Source organism: Nipponia nippon, unplaced genomic scaffold, assembly GCF_047370975.1.
Source record: "Nipponia nippon isolate SJK-2023a ecotype South Korea unplaced genomic scaffold, ASM4737097v1 scaffold_9, whole genome shotgun sequence".
NCBI lineage: Eukaryota > Metazoa > Chordata > Aves > Pelecaniformes > Threskiornithidae > Nipponia > Nipponia nippon.
Genome location: NW_028262413.1, coordinates 24539474 through 24561403, shown reverse-complemented (window position 1 = coordinate 24561403; position 21930 = coordinate 24539474). Strand labels below are relative to the sequence as shown.

At 42.7% G+C, this 21930-nt stretch overlaps 1 protein-coding gene across 3 annotated transcripts in view; it reads left to right on the top strand.

Moving 5' to 3' along the window:
* Window positions 1–10707, top strand: part of FAM120A (family with sequence similarity 120 member A) — a 55760-nt gene extending 45053 nt beyond the window's left edge. Inside the window, exons 15-18 of one of the 3 annotated variants that reach the window (XM_009475852.2) lie at window positions 390–527; window positions 2021–2162; window positions 5938–6034; window positions 8801–10707. In XM_009475852.2, the coding sequence (XP_009474127.2) occupies window positions 390–527; window positions 2021–2162; window positions 5938–6034; window positions 8801–9112 (689 nt within the window). In that variant the 3' untranslated portion in view covers window positions 9113–10707. The remainder of the gene's footprint in view (window positions 1–389; window positions 528–2020; window positions 2163–5937; window positions 6035–8800) is intronic. The other 2 variants (XM_087742913.1, XM_087742914.1) reach the window with 2 other exon arrangements.
* The last annotated feature ends 11223 nt before the right edge of the window (window positions 10708–21930 follow it).

The window sequence follows — 21930 nt, the reverse complement described above, 5'->3', positions numbered from 1 at the left end:
AAGATGTTCTTGGGGTGCCACACTGTAGCCATTGGAGCTCATTGCCAAAAAATTGTCGCAAGCCTTTCGGTGCTCATTATGCCATAGAGGTCGGGATGCCCGTTCCAAACCCAGGTTAAAGGCCTGCTACTTGGATCAGAGACCCCGTGCTCCCTAAGGCAGCAGGACATCTTTGGCCAGGGCTTCCTCGGCAGTGGTGGCTTGCTCCTGCACAGCATTTTGCCCGGGCCGGCCGTGGGCTGCTCCTGCCCCCAGCCTGCAGGAGCGCTGCCCTCCCTGCTGACTCCAGAAGGATGGAAGGAGGCAGCAGCATCTCTGCTAGGGGCCTTCCCAGATGCCTGGCCCCCTCACAGCTTTTCCCCTGTCTTTCTTTACCCTGGGTCTAACAGGAGTCTATGGCTTCGGAGGCCCTTATGGGGAAACAGTAGCCACAGGCGCTTACCGGGCCTTCCGGGTGGCGGCAGCGGCAGGACACTCCGGAGCCTTCTCTGGCAATGACAGCAACAGGACTAGCAAGTTTCAGGGCGGTAATTATACCCAAAACCCTTTTCTTAGAGCTTCTGGCAACGGCTTCCTTCACTTTACGGTTTGGTCTGAGGCTTTCCTACTGACTGCCGGTCTCCCTTTCTCCCTAACTGTCTCAGCTCTCCCTCGCTAGAGCCTGCCCAGGCTGCTGTCTGCTCTGCTCTCCCAGGCGCTCTCCTCAGGTCCCTGCCGCAAGGCCCCTTGGCGCCAGCCTCTCTCGCGCCTAGAAACCCTCCTCCAAACACAGGATAGCCGTAAACCCTAATGAGACGGTCTCTCTCCTACGCTTCAAAATGCGAGAGTGGAATCTGTAATCAGCTGAACTTTGCTTGAATGTATTAACAGTTATTTTCTGAAATTCGGGGGCAGTTGAGCTTTTAGCAGAAACAACCCAACATAGAAATGACTGGCTTTGGTATTACTGCTGACCCGTTCTTCGCTGGCATCAATGTCAGCGTGGACACAGGCATGAGACTTACTTACCTCCCTGTGTGCCTGTTGCTCGTCTCCTGTACAGAGTGGGACAATGGAAACGTGTTAATTCCAATCCCCCATTTAGGGTAAAATTTTTCCGTATGTTTAGCTGTCCTTTCTGGCCTCTGAGCTTTTATCCTAAGCAAACATACCTCTAATGCTTTGTTGTGTGAATAACTCTGCCCCCATAAACAATGTGCATTTGAAGCTGAAAGACTTGTACAGGGAAGAATGAACCTTTTTGAATTTAATCAGTAATTTAGTTCCTAGCATATTAACGTTTGAAGACTAATCGTGGCTGCATAAATGCTGTGTTTTGTAACCCTTTCAGGGCTGATGGTCTTACCAGTAACATCTGGCTCAGTTGCACTTACCTAGATTTCTTGAAATATATGTTATGCCCCAGTGTTAATTTTTTTAAGGGCAAAACACAGGTATAAAGATATGAGCAACTTGAGTAGAAGATATATTTGTATTTTAGACAATTGCAATTTTAACTGCTCTCTTGGTAGGGGAAGGACAAACCTGCCTTTTACACCCAGATCAGTTTAAATGCTATATTTTTATAACAACTTAGTGTTACTACAGATAATTCTGCCTAGTAAGTTGTTTATAGCAATTATAATCTGTGTCTTATGCTGATATTTGGTGTTCACTAGAAAGTGCCTTTAAACCTGCAAAAATTACTTCTTCATTAGGGATGCAGGAAAAAAATAATCTTCAGATAGCTTGTAAAATTTCACTTCAGTTTCTTAATGTTTATCTAAAGTATATTTTTAATTACTGAAACTGAAGTACTCAGGATCATTTTTCAGAATTCATATCTATTTTTAAAAAGGGGGGGAAAGAAAGACTTGGAGTTACAATACTTCTGAAAGAACGCAAAATGAGAAATAATCTCCCAGTATCAAAAGAGGAAACTGTATATGTGATAAAATCTGGGCAAAAGCGTTTTCCATTCATTCATAACTTTAATGTTATGATTGTGAAGATCAAGGTCTGGTTTTGCTTTTATGTGCAGGAGTCCAACCTATTCCTTCTCAGGGAGGGAAACTTGAAATTGCCGGCACTGTAGTCGGCCATTGGGCTGGAAGCAGACGTGGACGAGGGGGTAGAGGGCCATTTCCTCTGCAGGTCGTTTCTGTGGGAGGACCAGCGAGAGGGTAAGTGCAATCTTCTGGACCATACTTTTCATAAGTAATTTAATGATTGAGGGAAAAAAGTAAAACAGGGAAAAGTTGGAAGCATTAGAAATTGCATACAATGCATTTTAGGACACATTAGGAGAATTATACCCACTGAGTATTCAACAAAAGCATTTACATTCATTTTAAGATGTTTTTAATCAGTTATTCAGATGAGTATAAGTATTTTTATGTGCAAATAAAATTCATAGTCTGAATCTGATATATACGTGTAGATAGATATATGCACACACTGGATTGTTTTGCATGAGGAAATGACTTGGGGACTTTCTCTTACATGAAATCAATAAATACATAATACCCAATCAAAACCATCACAGCACTCAATTACTTTCTTTGTCATGGTAGAACATTTATTAAGAAGTATGATAAAATTTTTAATAACTTCATTATGTAATTCTTCTGTGAAGCAGAAAACACCTGAAGGACATTTCTAGGTTTAATAGTTCTCTGCTGCAGTCATGATGGGAGATGTGCTTAAAAGAATATTAATTTCTTCAGTTCTTCCAGTCCATTTCACTACAGCTGAAATTACAGGTGCACAACATTTCTGAAAAAGAAATACTTTGTTACAGAAATATCTAGTCCTTTACTTTTAAGATTGTATTTATTCCATAGGCTTAATTGTTCTGTGCCTTACAAAACTGTCTGTCATCATTAATTAAAATTGTATCTGTTACAGGAGACAATCCCAAAGTAATGTGATTTATATACTATGTCTGTCTTTAACTATATTAAAGGAATGGAGTAAAGTAGGTGTATTTAGGCCATCTTGAGCCAGGAAGTGGCAGTCTGAAAGAATAAGTCTGAACGGCATGAATTCCTCTCTATCCATTAATTTAATCAAATGTGCATTATAAAGCATAGTGCTAAAGTCAGCAGGAGCTGTTGGAAAGCCTCTCTTGTTGGACTGAGTGAGGAAATGGTTGGATCTGAAGCCCTGGGAGAATGGGAGCAGGGGGAGAAGTGAGAGCTGCTGATGTGGGGACAGGGAGAGGTAAGAACAGCAGAAACAAAGATTTAAAAGTTCAGCAGCAGAAAACAGCATTGCTGTAAGAGCACAGCTGGCACTGTGAGGGGAGCAAACATAGGTGAGGGGAGCAAACATAGGGTAGGAGCATTTTATTCTCTAGAATGAGATTCAGTTGCCAAAACATAAGCATCTAGTGTTGTTTTAGATGCTTCAGGCAGCTGTCAGCTAACTGTGCAGGCTAGTGGGGTCTGTGGGACACCTGCGCTCTTCCAGAGTAGCGGCTGTAGACCAGGGGAATAAGCTAAGGTGTGTGATGAGGCACTAGGCTCCTTTGGGTATTTTAATCTTACTCCTGAGTTTCAGTAGATGAAATACCATTTTTCACCATTTAAATGAGGTTAGTGTGTGGTCATAAGTTCTGTTTTTCATGGGGATCCATGAACAGAAGAATCCAGCTTACTACAGAGGCTGTTACTTTTGTTCCGTTAAATGCACTGACTGCAGTACTGTTTGTGGAAAATGTCCGGGTAAAAAGCCTGCTGTCTGACTGAGTGACCCTGAGCGATGATCTGGAGACACCTTCAGGCTCAGATCTGGCTTATGTTTATATACATATCATTGACTTCCTTCACAGAATAGCAGTTCCTCCATTTTCTGAAGAGGCAAATACATTCATTTATGCAAAACATCAGTAGCCAGGAACTAACACTGGCAGGTCCTAAATTGAGAGCCCTCCTAATCTGGGAAGTGGTCAAATCACTGAAACGGTGGTATTGCTCCTGTAAGTATCTTTACAACAGAGAAATACTATTCTCCAATAGTAGCTTTTGAGTTAGGAGGTAAAATATCTGACATTTTCTTTCTGTCAGAGGTCCTGTCTTTGGGCAGTTAGGTTTGGGTGCAAGTTGTCACCCCAAAAAGACAGGAAAACTGTCAATGCCAGATCTTCCTGTCTCCATCAAATCATAACGGATGTTAGATTCTTTACATGTGGAGTTACTAGAATTAGTCAAAGAGGGAAAAACTACCACAGGCAGCTTATCTGTTTGTTGTGTCAGTTACTAAAAATAAAACCCAGTAGGAAGACATGCTAATGTCAGTGTTCTGTCTAAAGACGGGTATTTTAAAGATTGGGATCCATGTTGGCAGATGCTGTTTCATACTAAAGAATGCTCCTAGGAAACTGCACAGTACATTGTCTGCAATTTATCACCTAGCCCTGCAGACATCTCTTTCATCTTTTATCTATTTCAGCAGAGGGGATCATGTCAGGCTTGTTTACACCATTGTCTCATGTCTCTGTGCAGCACTGAACTTGGATATTCTTATTGTGTAAAATTATACCGGCTGCTTTTTATTGGCTTCTACCCATCAATATATTTAGTGTAATTTTCTGAGTGGGAAAAATCTTAACTCTGCTCCCTGAAGGGTACGCTTTCACCTTGTAAACAAATTATCAAATGGGATAGGTAAGCCCTGTTAAAATATTTGGGAAGAATGCAGTGAGAGTTACTGAAATATAAAACACAGCTCTTTCCTCTTTTTATTCTTTGCTGTTGTATTTAAATCCCAGTATTTAATTTCTTATTGCTCAATGTGGGAATTTGCAGTGTGTGTGAAAAGACTTGCATGGCACAGATCAGTGTTTCTCCTCTGAGTCAGTTCAGCGTAACTTAGTTTTTGCAGCACAGCAGCAGAGGAAGTAGGAGCACTACAGAAAAGCTTACCTCCTCTTCAGGTGGTTTTTTGTACAGCTCACAAGGACCTTGCTGGCATATGGGAATTGTCAGGTATATGGAAAATGAGATGCAGTTGAATTGCAGCTGTCATTTGTTGCCAGAATGGCAAACAGGGCAATTGCAGGCCACGCAGCTTAGAAACTGGGCTGGATGCAGGCCTGGACCTGAGCAGCACCTGGCTGCTCTGTGCCAGCTTTAAAGGGGCCAGTCTTTGTGCTGGGACCTCCCAGTATCAGGCAGTGGATTTGGAGGAAAAGTGGAGCAATCACATATTTCTAGTAGAGAAAACAAAAAGAATTTTAGGTGAGAAGTAGCCCTTGACATAATGATAAGGAAGTTGAGTTTCTGCAATTAAAACAGTTTTAGCTGAGTGAAAATTTGTTTTGATCTGATCTAATCTTCATTGAATCAAATCAAAAAGCCACCACCTGATGTGTCCTGGTTGCACCCAAACTTGATAAATTGCTACATGTCAGATATGGCTGAAGCCTCCTTTTTTCCCTCAGGCTCTTAGATAATTTTGTATTCTCCCATCAAAACTGAAGCAATTTCGTATTTTGCCTGCCTTTCTTTTATCTGATTTCTTCTGTCTAGCATGTTTATATGTGGGAAGTGTTATTAAATTGGAGAAATGGCCTTATAAATGGTTCAAATTGCTTGGGTATTTTTTTAAGGTGAAAGTATTTTGAGCTCTTTAAAGCACTGTAAGGATAATTTGAAACTTTGAAAATGTTTCTGCAAAGCTTGAAAGTACTCATTGTTTCTCTAGGAGTGAAATATAGAAATAGTCATTTTATTGCTATGAAAAAAAAGTTTGTTAGGTTTTACTGCTTCACTTGCAAGCAGTAGAACCCTGTAGTTCTGAACTACTTAGTCATATTGCTTCTTTAAAGAAATGTAAATGTTAGTCACTAGACAGTAAATTGAGAAAAAAAAAATCTTCCAGCAAAATAAAATTTAAAGTAGTTTTGAACAAAGCTGATACGTATTTTTCTTTCTTCCTTTTCCTCAAAACTTACAGGCGTCCTAGGGGAGTTATTTCCACTCCAGTGATAAGAACTTTTGGAAGAGGCGGAAGGTACTATGGGAGAGGTTATAAAAGCCAGGGAGCAATTCAGGTAATAAAGCCATGTGCCTGACTTCAAAACACTCTAGTTTACAGGCTAGTATGGTATGGACTTCCAGACCAGCTAATACTGACAAGCACAAGTTTAAAACATAAAAGTGTTTCTTACAGTGATCTTGCCTACATGTTGAAGCTGTAAGCTGCACAACCAGTGATGGATGACAGGCTAGTGTTGCCTGTCACTTATAAGCAAACTTTGGTTATAAAGACAGACATGGAAAAATGTATTTTGATATGAAGGCTGTGCCTACACAGCTCTAACCAGCTGTGGGAGTAGAAGAAAATTTAGGAAAATGGGAGAAATACAAAGCTGAAACAAATTAGCCGTTTCTGTTCCCGCCCCCACTCTTTCCCAGTTTCTTTTCTGGGACCACAGTCCAACCTCATGAAGAAAAATCAGTAGCAGTAGAAGGATCTTTGCTGCTGCTTGGCTCCAAATATAAGAACTTACTCTAAACTTCTAGGAAATAACAGACCAGTCTTTGCCCCCACGAGCACACAGTTCCATTTTCGGTGACAATGTATGAAGTGTCTGTGGATCATGGTTTTTCTTTTCCATGGATCCTTTAAATAGAGCTGAAACAAACTGCTGTTTCATATTAAATGCCATTTGCTTCAGAGTTATGTTTTCCTCCCTTTTCCATTGTTCTTGCTGCTATGCAGTTTTCAATGTTGATGCAAGTCCCAATGGTAATGGATGAGTGGGTAGTAAATAGGTGGAAAACTTTCACAGTAAATATATCGTATGGATCTGCAATTTGTGACGGAGACATTAGTATGTAAAGAGTGGGGGGGTGTTTGCAGGTATCAGATGGTAAGAGAAGGGATGTTCTCCAGTGGACAATGAAGCAACTGTTAACTTCAAATAAAACTTGCTGTGTTCTAGGTGTAAAAATTCAAATACTTCTCCTGTTAAATTTCTGTGTATACAGATTATCTATGTCTACAAATGTACCTATGTATTTAAAGCTTTACATATTTTACTTTAAATAGAAGAGAAACCACTGTGTTAATTATATAGTATCTAATTTCCAAGTACTTTAACCTATGAAATAAAGGAAGCCCTGAGAAGGAGCTCCCAAATATTCTGGGCTTACGACAGGTTTACATATGTAAATGTAGTTCAGATAGTACCTGTAGGTGGATGGTAGATAGTGTTGACAGACGGTCAGCAAGTTTGGATATTCATATTTTTATTAATGATATGTAATTTGGATGGTAAATACTTGTGATCACAAGGATCTTGGTCTAAAATTGTGCCTGTGATAGGGAGAGAAAGATAAATGGTGCCGTTTTCTATTGACTGGTCCTGAGCCCATTGGATTTTATGGTCATCAATCACTATACTCTAGTATATGTTCCTTTTACAGGAAGAGAAAAAAGGTGAATTAAAATGCATGTGGCAGGCAGAACTTGGGAAGCTTAATGCATAACAAATAGATTTTGATACCCAGTTGAGATTAACTGGCAACAGTGTACTTCCCTGTCTTACAAACCTGGGCAGTTAGAAAGAGTGCCTGTGTAGGGCCATATTCAGACGTGCATATTTACACCAAGTAAGATCCTCCCTGCAGTGGCTTTATTGATACTCATTATGAGGTGATATGAACAAAGGTTGGAGAATCTGACTGAAATAAGCAATTTGTATTTAGCAAACATAAGACATGCCTATTTTTTCACAAGATGAGACCTTTCACTCTTGATCTGGGAAGAAACAAAAGCATGTATTTAATCTAAAACTTAACACTTAGTAAAGCCTGTAAAGAAGTACATTTACACATGTGATAAATATTCATTGTCCTCATATGCCAGTCATATATACCTATGCAATGTTACTGCAGAATTTTTTGTCATTTTCTGGAAAACAAGGTTTGTGATCCTGATGCTAGAGAACAACAGTTCTTACCTGCAAAATCTTTCAGCAATTCAGAGAAGTACTAACCATGCTGTTTCTAGTATGTCAAAATTAAGATTATTAAACTATGAAACTGTTTGCTATTGTTTAAGGTGTCTAAGATGTCCGTATCTTAAGTCACTTCTTAGTACTTGACTTTGTTAACAGCGTGACAGATAAGAACGTTGCATCTTAGCAACCCAACCTACTGATTTTGTTTTGTTGTTTAAAGCCTATTATGTTTCTGGAACACTAAGATTCATTGTTGCAGATACTTTAAAACTAAATATATGTTCTAATGCTGCATAGATCTGTTTTTTATTGCTATATTCAGTCTTGTAAGATTCTACTATATGCTTTTTGTATGAAGTCACTTTCCTAATCTCAGAAGCATATAGACTACCACAGATAATATTGCATGATACTTTTGCACTTCTTTAAAAATTGTCTGAAAAAAGTTTTGGTTTGTATTTGAATAACATGTAATCATATCATTAAATTATAACGTATATGAACCAAGAAGCAGAGTTAAGCTCTATATTGATTCTCAGTTTTGGTGTTCCCAGACGTTTATGTAGCTCTTACATTGTGAAATAACTGAAGCATTCAAGTTAGAAAGGGCATTTTACCACAGGAGCATCAGAAGGCCTGGCTAGAAGGCACTCAGAAATACTGAAAATTCTTTCTCATCCATGCTGTGCTGTTTATTTTGATGCCACTTCTTATTTCAGCAGTACATAATACTTCGTATTCGCTTGTGTTACTTCTGCACACTGCATGCTGCCTATTAATAGTGTCTTTGTAACAGATTGTAAATATATAGCAGTGGTTCTTCAGTAATTTTCTTCTTTTTTTAAAAAATAGGGCAAACCTCCTTATGCTGCTTCAGCAGAAGAAGTAGCCAAAGAACTTAAGTCAAAATCAGAGGAATCTAAATCCTCAATTGTGTCTTCAGATGGATCCCTGGCTGAAAATGGAGTTGTGAATGAGGAAAAACCAGCTTCCCAGATGAATGGGAATACAGGAGACATCAGGGCTTCCAATCAGTCTGAAAGTGCCTTGAGTAATGACTCTAAAATGTGCAATACAAATCCTCACTTAAATGCACTAAATGCAGACAGTGTTTGCCATAAAGATGATACTCTTGAGGCCACTGTCTTAAAAAAAGAAGAGTAAACTTATTTTTTATAGAGGGTGAAGGATGTTGGGAAGGGTCAGGATTAGGAATATCTGGAAAGAAAGAGAGCCTACAGTTACGTACATTTTTTCCTTTCCGTAAGAGAAAAATGAGGACTTTGGAAATTCGGATCCCTCTTTGATGTCAGAGATTTAAACAACACATTTTTAGTTTTAACCAGTTGTAGTCAAAATGCTACAATAAAACAAAAAAGAAAGAGAATGAAGAGCATTTGACTCCCGCACTTAAAATGAAGTATACATAAAGTTTAAACTGGTTATGACAAAAGCTTGTAGTTTTGTTTTTTGAAATATAAAGAAAACAAATTTTGGCAGTCTTTAAGTATATATAGCTTAAAATATAATTTTTAGTACTTGGCACCATATGTATGCCATTATATTTGATTTTGCATTACTGTGTCACAATAAAGCTTTCTTTAAGGCTTTGATTTCATGATTATGGGGGGAAAAAGGCACAACCACAGTTTTTTCTTTCTTAAATTTCATCACCGTTGATGTGGTTCTTTTGTGTTAAAATGTGCAAACTATCGAAACTAAAAATTATAGAGTAATATTGCAGTTCTGCTGATTTTAAATATACATCATACATACTTTACAAGCAAGTTAAATGGAGATAAACTTGAAATCATAGAAGATGCAAATGACCTTTCAAAATAAACACAATGTGTTCTGAAACTTTTTGTGACTAATACCATGCATCCGTGATCAATGAACTATGTGGTTTTGAATCAGACGTAGACCATTAGTACTACTATTTGAGCTAAACTTCTGCATGGTTCATAATTTTTAAAGTGTGTAGTTAATATTATGCATGTTATTGTCCTCTTTCTTCCATTCTTACAAGTACTGTGCCCATTTGCAAAACAAAAAGCTAATAATCAGTAATAGTCCTATAAAAGATGTTAACTATGTTTAGTCATTGACTGATCTTGCTCTAACCTTAAAATTTTGTGATTATTGACCTCTGTTGCATTTATTCTAAAACTTAAAAAAAAAAAAATTATCTAGCCGTTTTGAATATCAACGTTACCCTGGTGTACTCATTGCTGTATGCATTATTGTTCTCTGTTGCTGTTTTATGCCTTCATATTAGCAAATATGAAATTCTGTGAAAAACAAAAAAAAAAAAAAGCTTTGATCTTCAAAAAAAAAAAAAGTACCCCCCTTCTGTAGCAGGAAACAAATGGCTTGTTCTTGAGAACTTTCCCATCAAGAATTTAGTATAAGCAAATATACCTGTATCATTTTGATGTTTTTGTTAGTGTTTCCAAACTTAATGTACTTCAAAATCAGAATCATTTCTTTATATTCGTTTTCATATAATTCTCCTGATGCTCTTCATCACACATTAGTGATCAGAAATGAGGTGTAATTCCCCATTCCCTGCCCGCAAGAGCTAAGTAGGTATCTTAATGTAAGTTGAAGGGAGTTCTGCCCCAACTCATGGATTGTGCAAGAATGAACTACTGTTGGGTTTGATTGGTTGTAGATGGATTGTGGTGTGGTGTATTTGAAGGCTATTGAATGCAACTTACAGTGCTTAATAAAAATCTTTATTCTTTTAGTATAAAATACTGTATGCCTTTTTTGTCAAATATTTTTTTAATTAACATGTTGTAAATAAAAGTTTTCCTATGCCCAAATAAAGTGATTGAGTTAGCAGACTACATGATGTCCTTCCAAAAGACGGAGAAGGAAAGCACCACCTTTGCACGCTGCCACTGTTGGGGGATACTGCACTTGATGGGAGTAATACTTTGTCCTTTTATTTTATGCAGCTACTTGAGATGTCCACGTTTAAACGTGAGATGGTTAATAAGATGCAAATAAGACAGAAATTACAGCGGCATTTGTTTAAAGAAGAAAAAGACCAACCTGAGGTGCTCACAGGGTTTGAAATACAAGATGATCGACAATTCCTGTATCTCGGCTCCTCGTAGCTGAGAATAAATTATTCCATTATGCAGGAGTTTTCTCTACATCATGGATCATACTGACATAACATGAAGAGTTATAAATTTGTACCTTGGTTGATATCAGGAGAGATTTTTTGTCTGGGCACGCCCTTATTGTCTGCTGTCTCTTATCTGCATGTTCATCTGTTTACTCCGGTGCCTGAGCATTTTTGATCTTGTGTTGTGCCTACATGAGTGGTTTTAACAGCTCTGTGCTCTGGGTGTAGATGCGGTTCATAGCAGCATAGCTGTGTTTTGTGCAAATGATGGCAATCAGTCTTCCTCTCTCCTTCTGACGTCAAACAAGCTGGAGAGGAGCGGTTGTGCTGGTGTCACAGCAGGTATCTCGGGGAGCCCGCTGTTGAACACTGGTAGGATCATGTCCCTTCCTACCCTGCACTGATGCCTTGTTATTCACCCCATGTTAGAGCTTGTCTGTTCCGGAAATATTATCCAACCTCTTGTCCTGGTGAAAGTTCAAGGCATCAATTGCCCTCTTTCCCAGTGGTAGAGAGGATGTATTTCACTTCTCTGGCATAACCTGGTCACTGGCATGGAATAAGAAATAGCAACAAAAATAAACATGCATGGGAGATTTCATCGATGTGCCACGTACTGCAAGTGTGATGACTTCAGTCCTTTCCTCAATGTAACTATGCCAGCAAAATTTTTCATGGGCAGCCAAAGGGTGACAAGCAATCCACACAAGCATGACTAAAATTAGGATGTGAAAGTACAGCAAATTAACTAGTTCATTGGCCCATATTTGAGGTGCTGCATTTACTTTTGCAGAAATTGTGGTGAAAAAGGTTGGCTTGCGTGGTGTATCTGTACTTGAACTGGAGCACGTATTTTCTTAAATTTTTTAATTAATATTTTAAATATTTATTATTTATAATATTATTTATTCTTAAATTTTTTCTTAAACCCCTGCCATCGCCCCGCAAAAGCTGAAACCCGGCTCCTTGGGCAGAAACTGTGCTGGGGTGGGAGGAGGATGAGCCTCCAGCTGTTGTAGATGCTAGTGGAAGTAGTGGTGGGGACATCTTACAGGTACCAGAGCTCCCTGGTTCCCTGACTGGGAACAGCGGTGTCAAACCCAGAACCAAAAACAGGTTTATTTTTTGCTCTCTGCAATGGGTATGTGCAGGTCAGCAGCTGAGGGCTCAGGGGGTGCTCTGGGGCTGAGCGGGGACTGGTAGGCTGGGGGACCCTAACAGTATTCTGTGAATCTGCACCCCTTGGGGGCAGGCACGAGGCTGCCTGTCTTCCCTCTCGTCTTGAGTAGCTTTCTGCAGGAATCAAGATGCATTTCAAATTAATTTAGTCCTCATCCAAAGAGTTAAACTGACTCTGGAATCAGTGATCCTATGGAATGACCAGTATTGCCTGGGCTTGCTCCTGAAGAACGCCTTTCACGCATGATTTTATACATCAGCAGTATGTTACGTTCTGTTATGCACTATGTTACATGGACCTTTTTAATGTGCTAATTAAAACAGTTAACACTTTTTAATAATCTATTACCCACGTGTAGACAGGTTGCCTGCATCTCCTGTAACAATGCTGCGGACTCCTGTTTGACAGCAGCTCAGCCCTGAGCATGGCGGTGTCAATGCTGCTGACTTGTATTTTGCCAGTCATCCCCTCCTGCTGCATTCATCTCCGCTGCCAGTCCACACTGGGATCGGGAAGCACGGGGCTGCAGCCTGCCTGCTGTAGCAGGGGAATGGGCTGTTGGGCTTTTCATGTGTTGACTGAAGGTTTCCTGTTAGTGGCCCAGAAAAAGGTCTCGGGCACTGAGAGTGGAGGCTGAAGCCAGCTCCTGGCCGCGCAGGAGGTCCTTGCATCTAAGCACGCCCCTGTGGATGCAGCATCTGGAATAGGTGCCCAACGGTGGAGGGGCTTATTGTTATTTATAAAGGCAAAAGGGCTCTATGAGAAGTGAGCCTCTATTTCTAAAGTGAAAACTGATAGGAATAAAGATGATGGCTCTCAAACCTCTCTAGAATAGAATAGAATAGAATAGAATAGAATAGAATAGAATAGAATAGAATAGAATAGAATTACAATAGTTCAGTTGGAAGGGACCTACAATGATCATCTGGTCCAACTGCCTGACCACTTCAGGGCTGACCAAAAGTTAAAGCATGTTATTAAGGGCATGGTCCAGATGCCTCTTAAACACTGACAGGTACGGGGCATCAACCACTCCTCCAGGAAACCTGTTCCAGGGTTTGACCACCCTCTCAGTAAAGAAATGCTTCCTATGTGGCCAGTATCTCATTACCTATCTCCAAGAGTTAAACTGAGAGAATCAGCTATTTGGGTGGGGATGTGTGGCCACCGTCCATCCCATGCGAGTGGGCTCAGCTGTCAGCTGAGGGCAGAGCCCTGCTCGCCACTCCCTTGCAAGCAACTAAAGCATCAATGCTTCTCCCTGGGCTGGCCTCGCTAATTGTTTAACTGTGCTGTTAACGACTAATAATGATCTATGTGCACCACAGTCGATCACTTTTAGTGCTTTTTTTACATCCAATCTTCAGTGAGTCCTTAAACACAGGCAGGTGGGTAATTACTGCCAGTGGAGAAGATTTAGGGGCCGGGGTGTCAGTGTAGCGGGAGCCCAGCGCGGGCATCCCAGAGTGTTTTTCATTCAGCTCTTGCACGTGAAGTGCAGTGTTGTGTTACAGACAGAGGAAAATAAGATTGAAGTGATCTGCTAGATAGTAAGTGGCCAAAGAGCCCCTCGCCCCCCCGGGGATAGCGAGCAGCAGGGGCAAGGAAGAGCTGCGACCATTTTATTTCCTGTGCTCGTGGTTGTGCTATTTAAGGCGATGGTTGCGTCGCTGGATGGCTGCGTCATGGGTGAGGGGGGCGGCAGCCTGCCTGAGAGAGCAGCAGCCACTGCGCTACCTTCCAGATCCTCTTTAAAAAGTGTTGAAGGGGTGAGTTTTGCAGGGTTGGGGAAAGCCCTGTGACCAGCAGACTCCTGCAGCAACCAACGGCTCGGGGAGCTGTTCCTACATCTGTTGGTAAAAGGTTTTGACGACCCCTCGTGAGCAGGGTCCCTCACACCGGTGCACAGGATGGAGCCCCAGTGCCTGGTCACGTTGAGGATGGGGAATGGGATAGTGCAGCCATCGCTCCGGTGCTGTGAAGAGATGAAAAGCGAGATCGTGGGCACATTTTTAAGAGCGTAATTATCCAGACTTGAGGTAGATGACAGCTCCCTCAGTGAAAGTCTGTGTAATCCTTTTTATTGTGCTGAAAGCCCATGAAACAACCAGAGACGAGTCTGGAGATGCTGGGTAAGGGTGCGCAGGTGGGAGCTGGCGGATGCGCAGCCCTGGGGTAAGGTGGGATCACCAGCATCTGCTGCCCCCTCTCCCAGGGAAGCCCCATCTCCATTGGGTACCGCTCTCCCCCGGAAGCTGGCAGGGCCATGCAGTGGGTTGGAGTGGGATGGTTCCCTGTGTCTGTGCCCCACTGGTGTCCCCCATCCCTGAGACATCTGACCCACCCGTGGGTGAATGCCTCAACAGCAGCAGCTCACATCCCCATGGCCACCTGAACCCTCAGGGTGACTTTTGCAGGGTTTAGGAGCCCCCATCTCTAACTGTGACTACTACAAATTAATAAAAAGGAATAAGTAGTTTTGCATTAATCATTCCCTAACAGACTGTTGTTCAAAAGAAAATAAGTTGCTTAAATCTGCTTGATAACTTTAATTAAGCCAGTGGCAGTATCCACGCAGAGCAAGTGTGTAATTCCTTCCTGCCCATGGTTACAGCAGGTTTTGCTCTGCTCCCCTCTGGGCACTGCCCCGAGCCTGGGGGGTTCTTCATGTCCCCTTTTTCCTCCTTTTCTGATGAGTTATGGGGGCTACACCCTCCTTTCCTTGGGGCCAGTGCAAGTGCCTGCGGCTGCTCCTGCAAACCCGGAAGGGCCATGGGTCTCTCCCCTGACACTCATCTGCTGCCTGATCCTCACTTGTGCCTTGTCCTAGACCTTGACCTGAACCATGGGCCCAACCATGCTCTGCTCAACCAGCCGTGCCCTGGTCCAGCACACCGTGGCAGGAGGGGATGCAGCGGCAGGGGAGGATGCAGCATGTGCCAGCGCAGCACCCATGGGTGCCTGGAGCCTCTCGGAGGGGACAAGGGTGAGGGCAGAAACCCTGGCCTGTGGGTCAGGCTGGGCGAGCTCACTCACTGCTGCTGGGCTGGAGGTAGGCAGATCACACTTGGTTTTCATCCACCTTTTCAGAGGATGCGTCGAGGTTGTGTCTCGGGGTGAAGTCTCAGCGGGTCTGCGGTCAGCGGCAGATTTTGCCACTTGCTTCAGGCCAGGCAGCACCTTCCCTGCACAGCTCCAAGAAGTGTGTCCCCAGGTGCCATTTTAGTAAACCTCATCAATGCAAATGTTCTTTTGCTTTGTGTCCCCTTGTCATATTTGTCTAACACTTAATTCTGCTTTATTTATACTCTTTTTTCTGTCTTATAACAGGCTCTTAGCAAATTGAAACAGAAAACTTACAAACACTTTTAAACTCTCTTTTACTTGGTAAACTTCTGGCTTCTTTGGCTTTGTTAAAAACAAAATAAAACAAACAAACAAACAAACAAACAAACAAACAAACAAAACCAAAAAACCCAGAGCTTCCTGATCCCTAATAAAACACAGTGGGGAAAGGCAAAATAAATGTGAATTTGACTGACGACAGCGATGGGCTCATGTGCATCTTCCTCCTTTATGAAGTTTCAGACTACAAAATGCTTCTGGTCCAACTTGGACTACGCTGTGTAAGAGATGGGGACAGAAGGCAGCTCCCAGCACAGCAGTGTGCTCTGGGTGAAAAATAACAAAAATTGAGTCCAACTGCCAAGTTATGAAACCTTGTTTACAAACGGTTTAACTGTTTATAAAAAACATTTTGCATGAGGCTCCATGGTGGCCACATTACGTGAGTAACTCTGGCCAAAATCCCTTTTTAAATAGCATTTTTTGAAAGCTGTTGCCCAGGTTGGCAGCCTGCACAGGCTGGGCAGAGCCGCAGTGGCCGAGCCAGCAACTATGCTCCTGTGCCCAGTGCTGTGGAGCGAGTCCCGGAGGAGGGTGGTGTTTTCCCCCCCAGAACATGACTTTTTCCACAAAATGTGGCAACCAAGTATTGACTTACAGAGATTGCAACTGAATGTTTTCTAATAGTTTTTCTACTTGGTGCATCTCAGTTCTCACACCTGGTCAGTGACTCCTGGTCTTACGATAGCAGTGATGAGCAGTCTGGCTGGCCTTGCTCCAAGAACCAACCATAAGAGAAAAGATTATTAAAATACGTTTTAATAAATATTAACATATTTTTCCCTTCTTTCTTCCTTTCGATTCCTTTTATCTGCAGCACTGCCTGGGGACTTTGCTCTGGTTTTAACTTCGCATTGATGCCTGTGTATTCAGGCCCGTTGTTCCTGGGCATGGTTTGGGGGGGCTCAGGCATGGTTGGGGGGCTCAGACGTACTGTGCAGCAGATGAAGTGAGGCCTTTGCAGGGAAGGAGCGGAGCAGATCGCCGCTGCTCTCCCCCAGCAGATTAGTTTTGAGGGAGGTCTCCTTGTTGGTGCTGCTGCCATCTCTGCGTAGGTGGCAGCTCCGCCTGCGCTCCGGCAGCTCCTGCTGCCTGGGGGAACGCCGCAGCCCTCCCAGCTTGGTCACGCTGGTGGCGGAGGTTATTATGGATTGCCAGGGGGGTTATTGTACCTGCTAATCTGGATTTACAGCTGCTGTGTACGGCCTAAATTGGCTGTTGCTATAGAAAACAGAAGAGTTTAACCAGGACTTAAGAAAGAGGCAATAACTGGCTGTGGCATGAGAGGGATGTGCTGGAATATCATGTCTTGGGGTTTTTATTTTTTTAATGTAAATGAATGTGAATACCGGTGCTTAAGACGTTACATTTGCTCGCAGAGCCTGAAGAGGGCTGCCGAGCCTAACCCGATCATGCTCAATGGGGAGGAGCTGGTGGCGATGGGGAGACTGGACAGAGTCAGGAGAGGGGAACACGTACACATTTTCCTTTCTTTTTCTTTTTTCCCCCCAACCTCTATCAAAACAATTCCTAAGCACTGGGGATCTTCTAGTGTGTATGAAACTCTGACACTAGCAAATGATGAGGACAGTTATAATACCCATGCTGGGAAACAGCGTAACTCTTGGAGCAAGTATGCAAACTCTAGCCCAGGAGCACCTTGTACAAAGCAGAGCTGATTTGATAATGAAAGGCTCTGGAAGGCTCCGAGTGCTGCAGCTGTGGATGCCACACGGGTGCTGGTTTCTGTGATTACAAGTGATTCTCGTGGTGTGAGTGGTTCCCACTCGATGCCACCCAACGCAGGTGATTAGGACTGATGCAGGTCAAGGAGAACAAGGGGTGGACCCTGCCAGCAGGCCTGGGGGTCTCCGCAGAGCTCTCTCTCCCACAGCAGCCCAGCACGGTGATGGTCCCACAGGGATGACAGTGGTCCCATCAAACCGCTCAGTGCTCCCTGACCACGGGCCACGATGTAAACTGGGACCCATCCTAGCCAAGCCATGGGGCATACTGGGGCGAGCAGCCCTATTTTTATTTTTTTATTTCTATTATTTTTATTTTTATTTCTATTTTTTAATTTTTACTCTTTCCTATTTTTGGTCTTTAAATGAGGCTCCACTGCCTTTTTAACTCCCTGGGTGCAGCTGGGAGGCATACGGAGGTTTTTTTTTTTTCTGTGGCCCCCAGCACAGGGGGCACAGGGTGCTCCTTGGGTCTTTTTTTTTTTTTTTAATTGTTTAATTAAGTTATTCTCCTGAAGGTTACATTAAATGAAGAACTGCACACCTAACATGAACGGTGAGTGAAAAGACGCAGCCAGCATGATACCTCCCGCCATGTGCGCTTTGAACTTCAGGACCACATTTAATGCTGCTGAAATAAGCGGTTGCTTCTGTCACTGAGCTTGGTAAAATGTGACAGTCATTTCACTGCTTTACACCCTGCTGTAAAACACAGGCAAAAACAGCTTCAAAAATATTTCTGTACTCAATGTTCATCAAATTGCAGGAGGTTTTGGTTGCCAGGTCTTGGCAATATCGTGCCCAGCCCCTGCTTGCTTACCTTGAGCAGTTATCCTGCCTGATATTGACCAAGTAGAATTGGTGCCCAGGTAGAGTTACTGACGCTGCTTTCTACTGCACTTCCAGCTGCTTCCCAAGGCAGGCTCCTGCCCGGTGCTCCTGCCTCTGCCCACGCCTCCTCTCCACGCATGCCCCTGAGGCTACAGCATGGCAGTACGGGGGGGCTACTGTGAATTTTCTGAGTTATTACACTTGTTTTCCCTAAAAAAATAAAATAAAATATCTGAAAATTTAAAATTGTATAAGAGAAACTGATAAATTTTTATTGACACCTGATGAGATGGTCCAAGTTCAGATTTTGTCTGTGTACTCTGTACAGATTCTGGTGACCCACAAAAAATACAAGATTTTAATGTCAGTATGACACTGATGCCTAATGAAGTAACTTCTCCATGTAATGATGGTGCATGACATTAGATTGCATGCTGAAATATAAGGCAAGAGAGAAGTGTTTAAGTGAGAAGGTGCATGTATGGACTGATAAGTGCAAACTGCATTAAGAGTTATGGATACAAAACAAATTCTTTAACTAGGTCTTTAAACTAATTTTCTGCATGAAAGGCCCTTTTAAACCAGTCTCCTTTTATGACTTCAACCATTTTAAATTAAAAATGTTGTTTACATCCTCAAATGCCTTGCTTCAAACTGCACATCTCGTTATTCCTCCTGGTTTGATTTGGGTGTTTTGTTACAGCATTTGAACTACCCCTTTTGTGTATTTACTGTAGAGTTCCCCATAGGACAGCCATGGCCTGATGGGTGCTGCTCAACTGTTTGTGCCAACTGAAATAGAACCGAAATAGGACAGTACGGTGTGGTGTGAGATCAAACCAATTACTGCAATAGGGAAATCTCGTGTCAGAGGGGAAAACTGGAAGTGATGTAAGCTGTCATCTGCTGACGCCTCTCTTGCCTTCAGCTCAGTGCTCCCTGTTCTTTCAAGGCTGGTTTCATAGACAGCTTCTTTGCAAACTTTTACTTAAAGAGTAGATATGGTCAAGAGGAAAAAAGATAACTTGGTTAACTTCCCTACAGTAGCATGGAAATAACTATGGAGACAATGTGTCTAAAGCTACAGGACATCATAAAATAGAAGGACCTTGTATATACCACTGCAGAGAAAATCTATAGGAAGAACACTACAAAATGATAAGAAAAACTGGGAAGCTCAAAAAATTATAGCAAACCTTCCCTCTGTGCTGATGACCAAGCCTGAGCCCTTTCTGAGCACCACACCAGAGATGGGACCAGAGAGCTCAGTACTGTGAGCCATCACTGCTCAAACTAAAGGAAGCAGCTGGAGGCTTTTCCAAAATGCCCACTTCAGGATGTCACCATCAGTGAGACTTCTCCTCCCAGGTCATTTAAATACTCCTGAAAAATCCCATCCTCTCCCGTGAGCTCCAAGATCGCAGCAGATCTCTTCATGCAACGTAGCCCCTGGACTCCTACCGCTGCGTCAGCCATGTGAACATCCAACTGCTTACTGCCCGCAGGGTCTGCGACCACCATGCAGATGTTTTCTGGGTATCTGTTTGGGCCTATGCTGCTGACTTTTTTCCAATTGGTTTAAAAGTATGTATTAAAAACTCACTTCAAAATTTCAAAAAACTTAACTCGATGATCGAATTATGTTTTGCAGAGGCACCTCAGCATGGCTCCACCACTCACTCCTCCCTGCCCGAGAGCAGCCAAGCACCCTCCTTGCATGGCTTCTAGATCGAAATACTCACAGAAAAGTCAGGACAATGAGACAGCCTCACCAATTAGTTTCTTTATCTGCTAATCCCTGGAAAAACAATTAGTAAGATGTCCGAGTTGCCAGAACAGAGCCACCAAGTTTCCCATAATTTTTTTCCACGCAATATCGGCAATGTTGGCTCTAGCAGCCACCAGCACAACTTAAGATAATCCAACTGACTTTGCAGAGGAAAGGACTAAAAACACTGACACTGCGAGCACAGCTCTGCTGCTGGATATACCCATCACCCAAGGAGCAGCATGGGACAGCTGAGGAGCCTTAAACTGCTCCAGCCCCTTTTGCGGAAGAGTGTCTGGCTACACCCTTGTACATCCCAGCTGCCCTTTGTTGTGGTCACCAAAATCCCCGCAGCATTAAGAGGGTTTAGCTCACCAGCGGCTGCAGTGGAGACATGCTGACACTAGAATTTTGTGCAGTGCTTTGGAAATGGGGCTGTTTTCATGGAGATGCTTGTGGGGCTTGAGGGAAGGCAACGAGGATATAATTTTTCACAGGTCATATGGGCTTGGTGTGAGCAAAGCCCATAAAAGAACTGGGAGAGGGAGATGAGCACACACTGTGATGTGATGAGCTGCTACGCTTGCAAGTGCTTCCATGCTCCTTAAAAATTACAATACTGGTTTTACAAAAGGAAGAAGGCACTCCAGCATGCATTGTCCCATACTGAAGGGCATCAAAATCACTGAATTCTCTGTTCAAACCCATCCTGCGGAGTGGAGAGGTGCTGGTAGATGAACTTGGCATTGACAAACAGTGAACAGGCTCTGTAAAGGTGTGTGTAACTCTCGTGATGGTTCCCAAGTCTTTCCTCCTCATCCTGCTTTACTCCCTAGACTTTCTCTTCTACTTTCTGGTTGAAGCTCTGAGCAATTAAAATCATGATAGATCAACTTAAACTTAAAACAGGTCTGATTTTTAGAGGGCAGATACTTATGCTGCTCAGCGCGGTGAAGAAAATAGGCCCCTTTGTGCGTCTCGAGCCATTCAAAACATGTCATTCAAAACAACCGAGTCACGATTTAAAATGCAGGCCTATAATCTTCCACCCGCATTACCACACCTTGAGCTATGTCAGAAATTTAAATTCACTCTCATAAACATCCACGGTGGGCCAGAGCATGGCATTTCTGACACTAGTTCAAAGGTAGCTTTGCATGAACACTGGCTGAAAGTCATTTCTGTGGCATGTAAATTCAGTGGGCAAGGCAAAGAATTTTGACAGTCCCTCTTCAGTTGTCCTAGGCAGGTTCTGCCTATACCGACAATGTATATCTCTGTAGGAAAACCTAGAATTGAAGTTATTTGGCCCCTTGAATTTCCCTTGTCCTCCACAGGTGATTTCTGCGTATTTTTGCAGACTGATGAAAAAAGGCAGAGAAATGTCCATTTTCGCTTTTTACGCTAAGATAAATAGATTTTTTTTTCCCCTCTCAAGTGAGATGGATTCGAGACGCTGAATCCATCGTAACTGGAATTAAAATCACACCTCAGTTGGGACACCTTTTGTGAGTACTTTGTAGGAAGCTCTCGCACTTCTTTGGGAAGCGTGCCAGTGGCTATTGAACGCTCTTGGGACACAGATCCCATCAAAATGCCCCACAGTACGATTGTTTTCACCACCCTAACAGCTCTTCAGAGTTGAGGGGGACAGAGGTTCTGCATCCTCAGTCTCGGTTCAAACTGGAGGCTTCCTCTTTTGCCCTTGCTGCCGCTGACCCCTCTCCGTCTGAGAGGAAGCCGGTGTCTGTGGGTATGTGCAGTCTTGGGCTACACGGATGTTATGTGTCCAAGTGGCCCTTCACAGGACATATCCAGCACCCTCCCGCTTTGACTTGGTGCTTCGCAGGCACAAGGTATTTCTTTTTATCTCTTTGGTGTAGCAGCCCTACTTGCAATAGTGAAAGGGCTGCC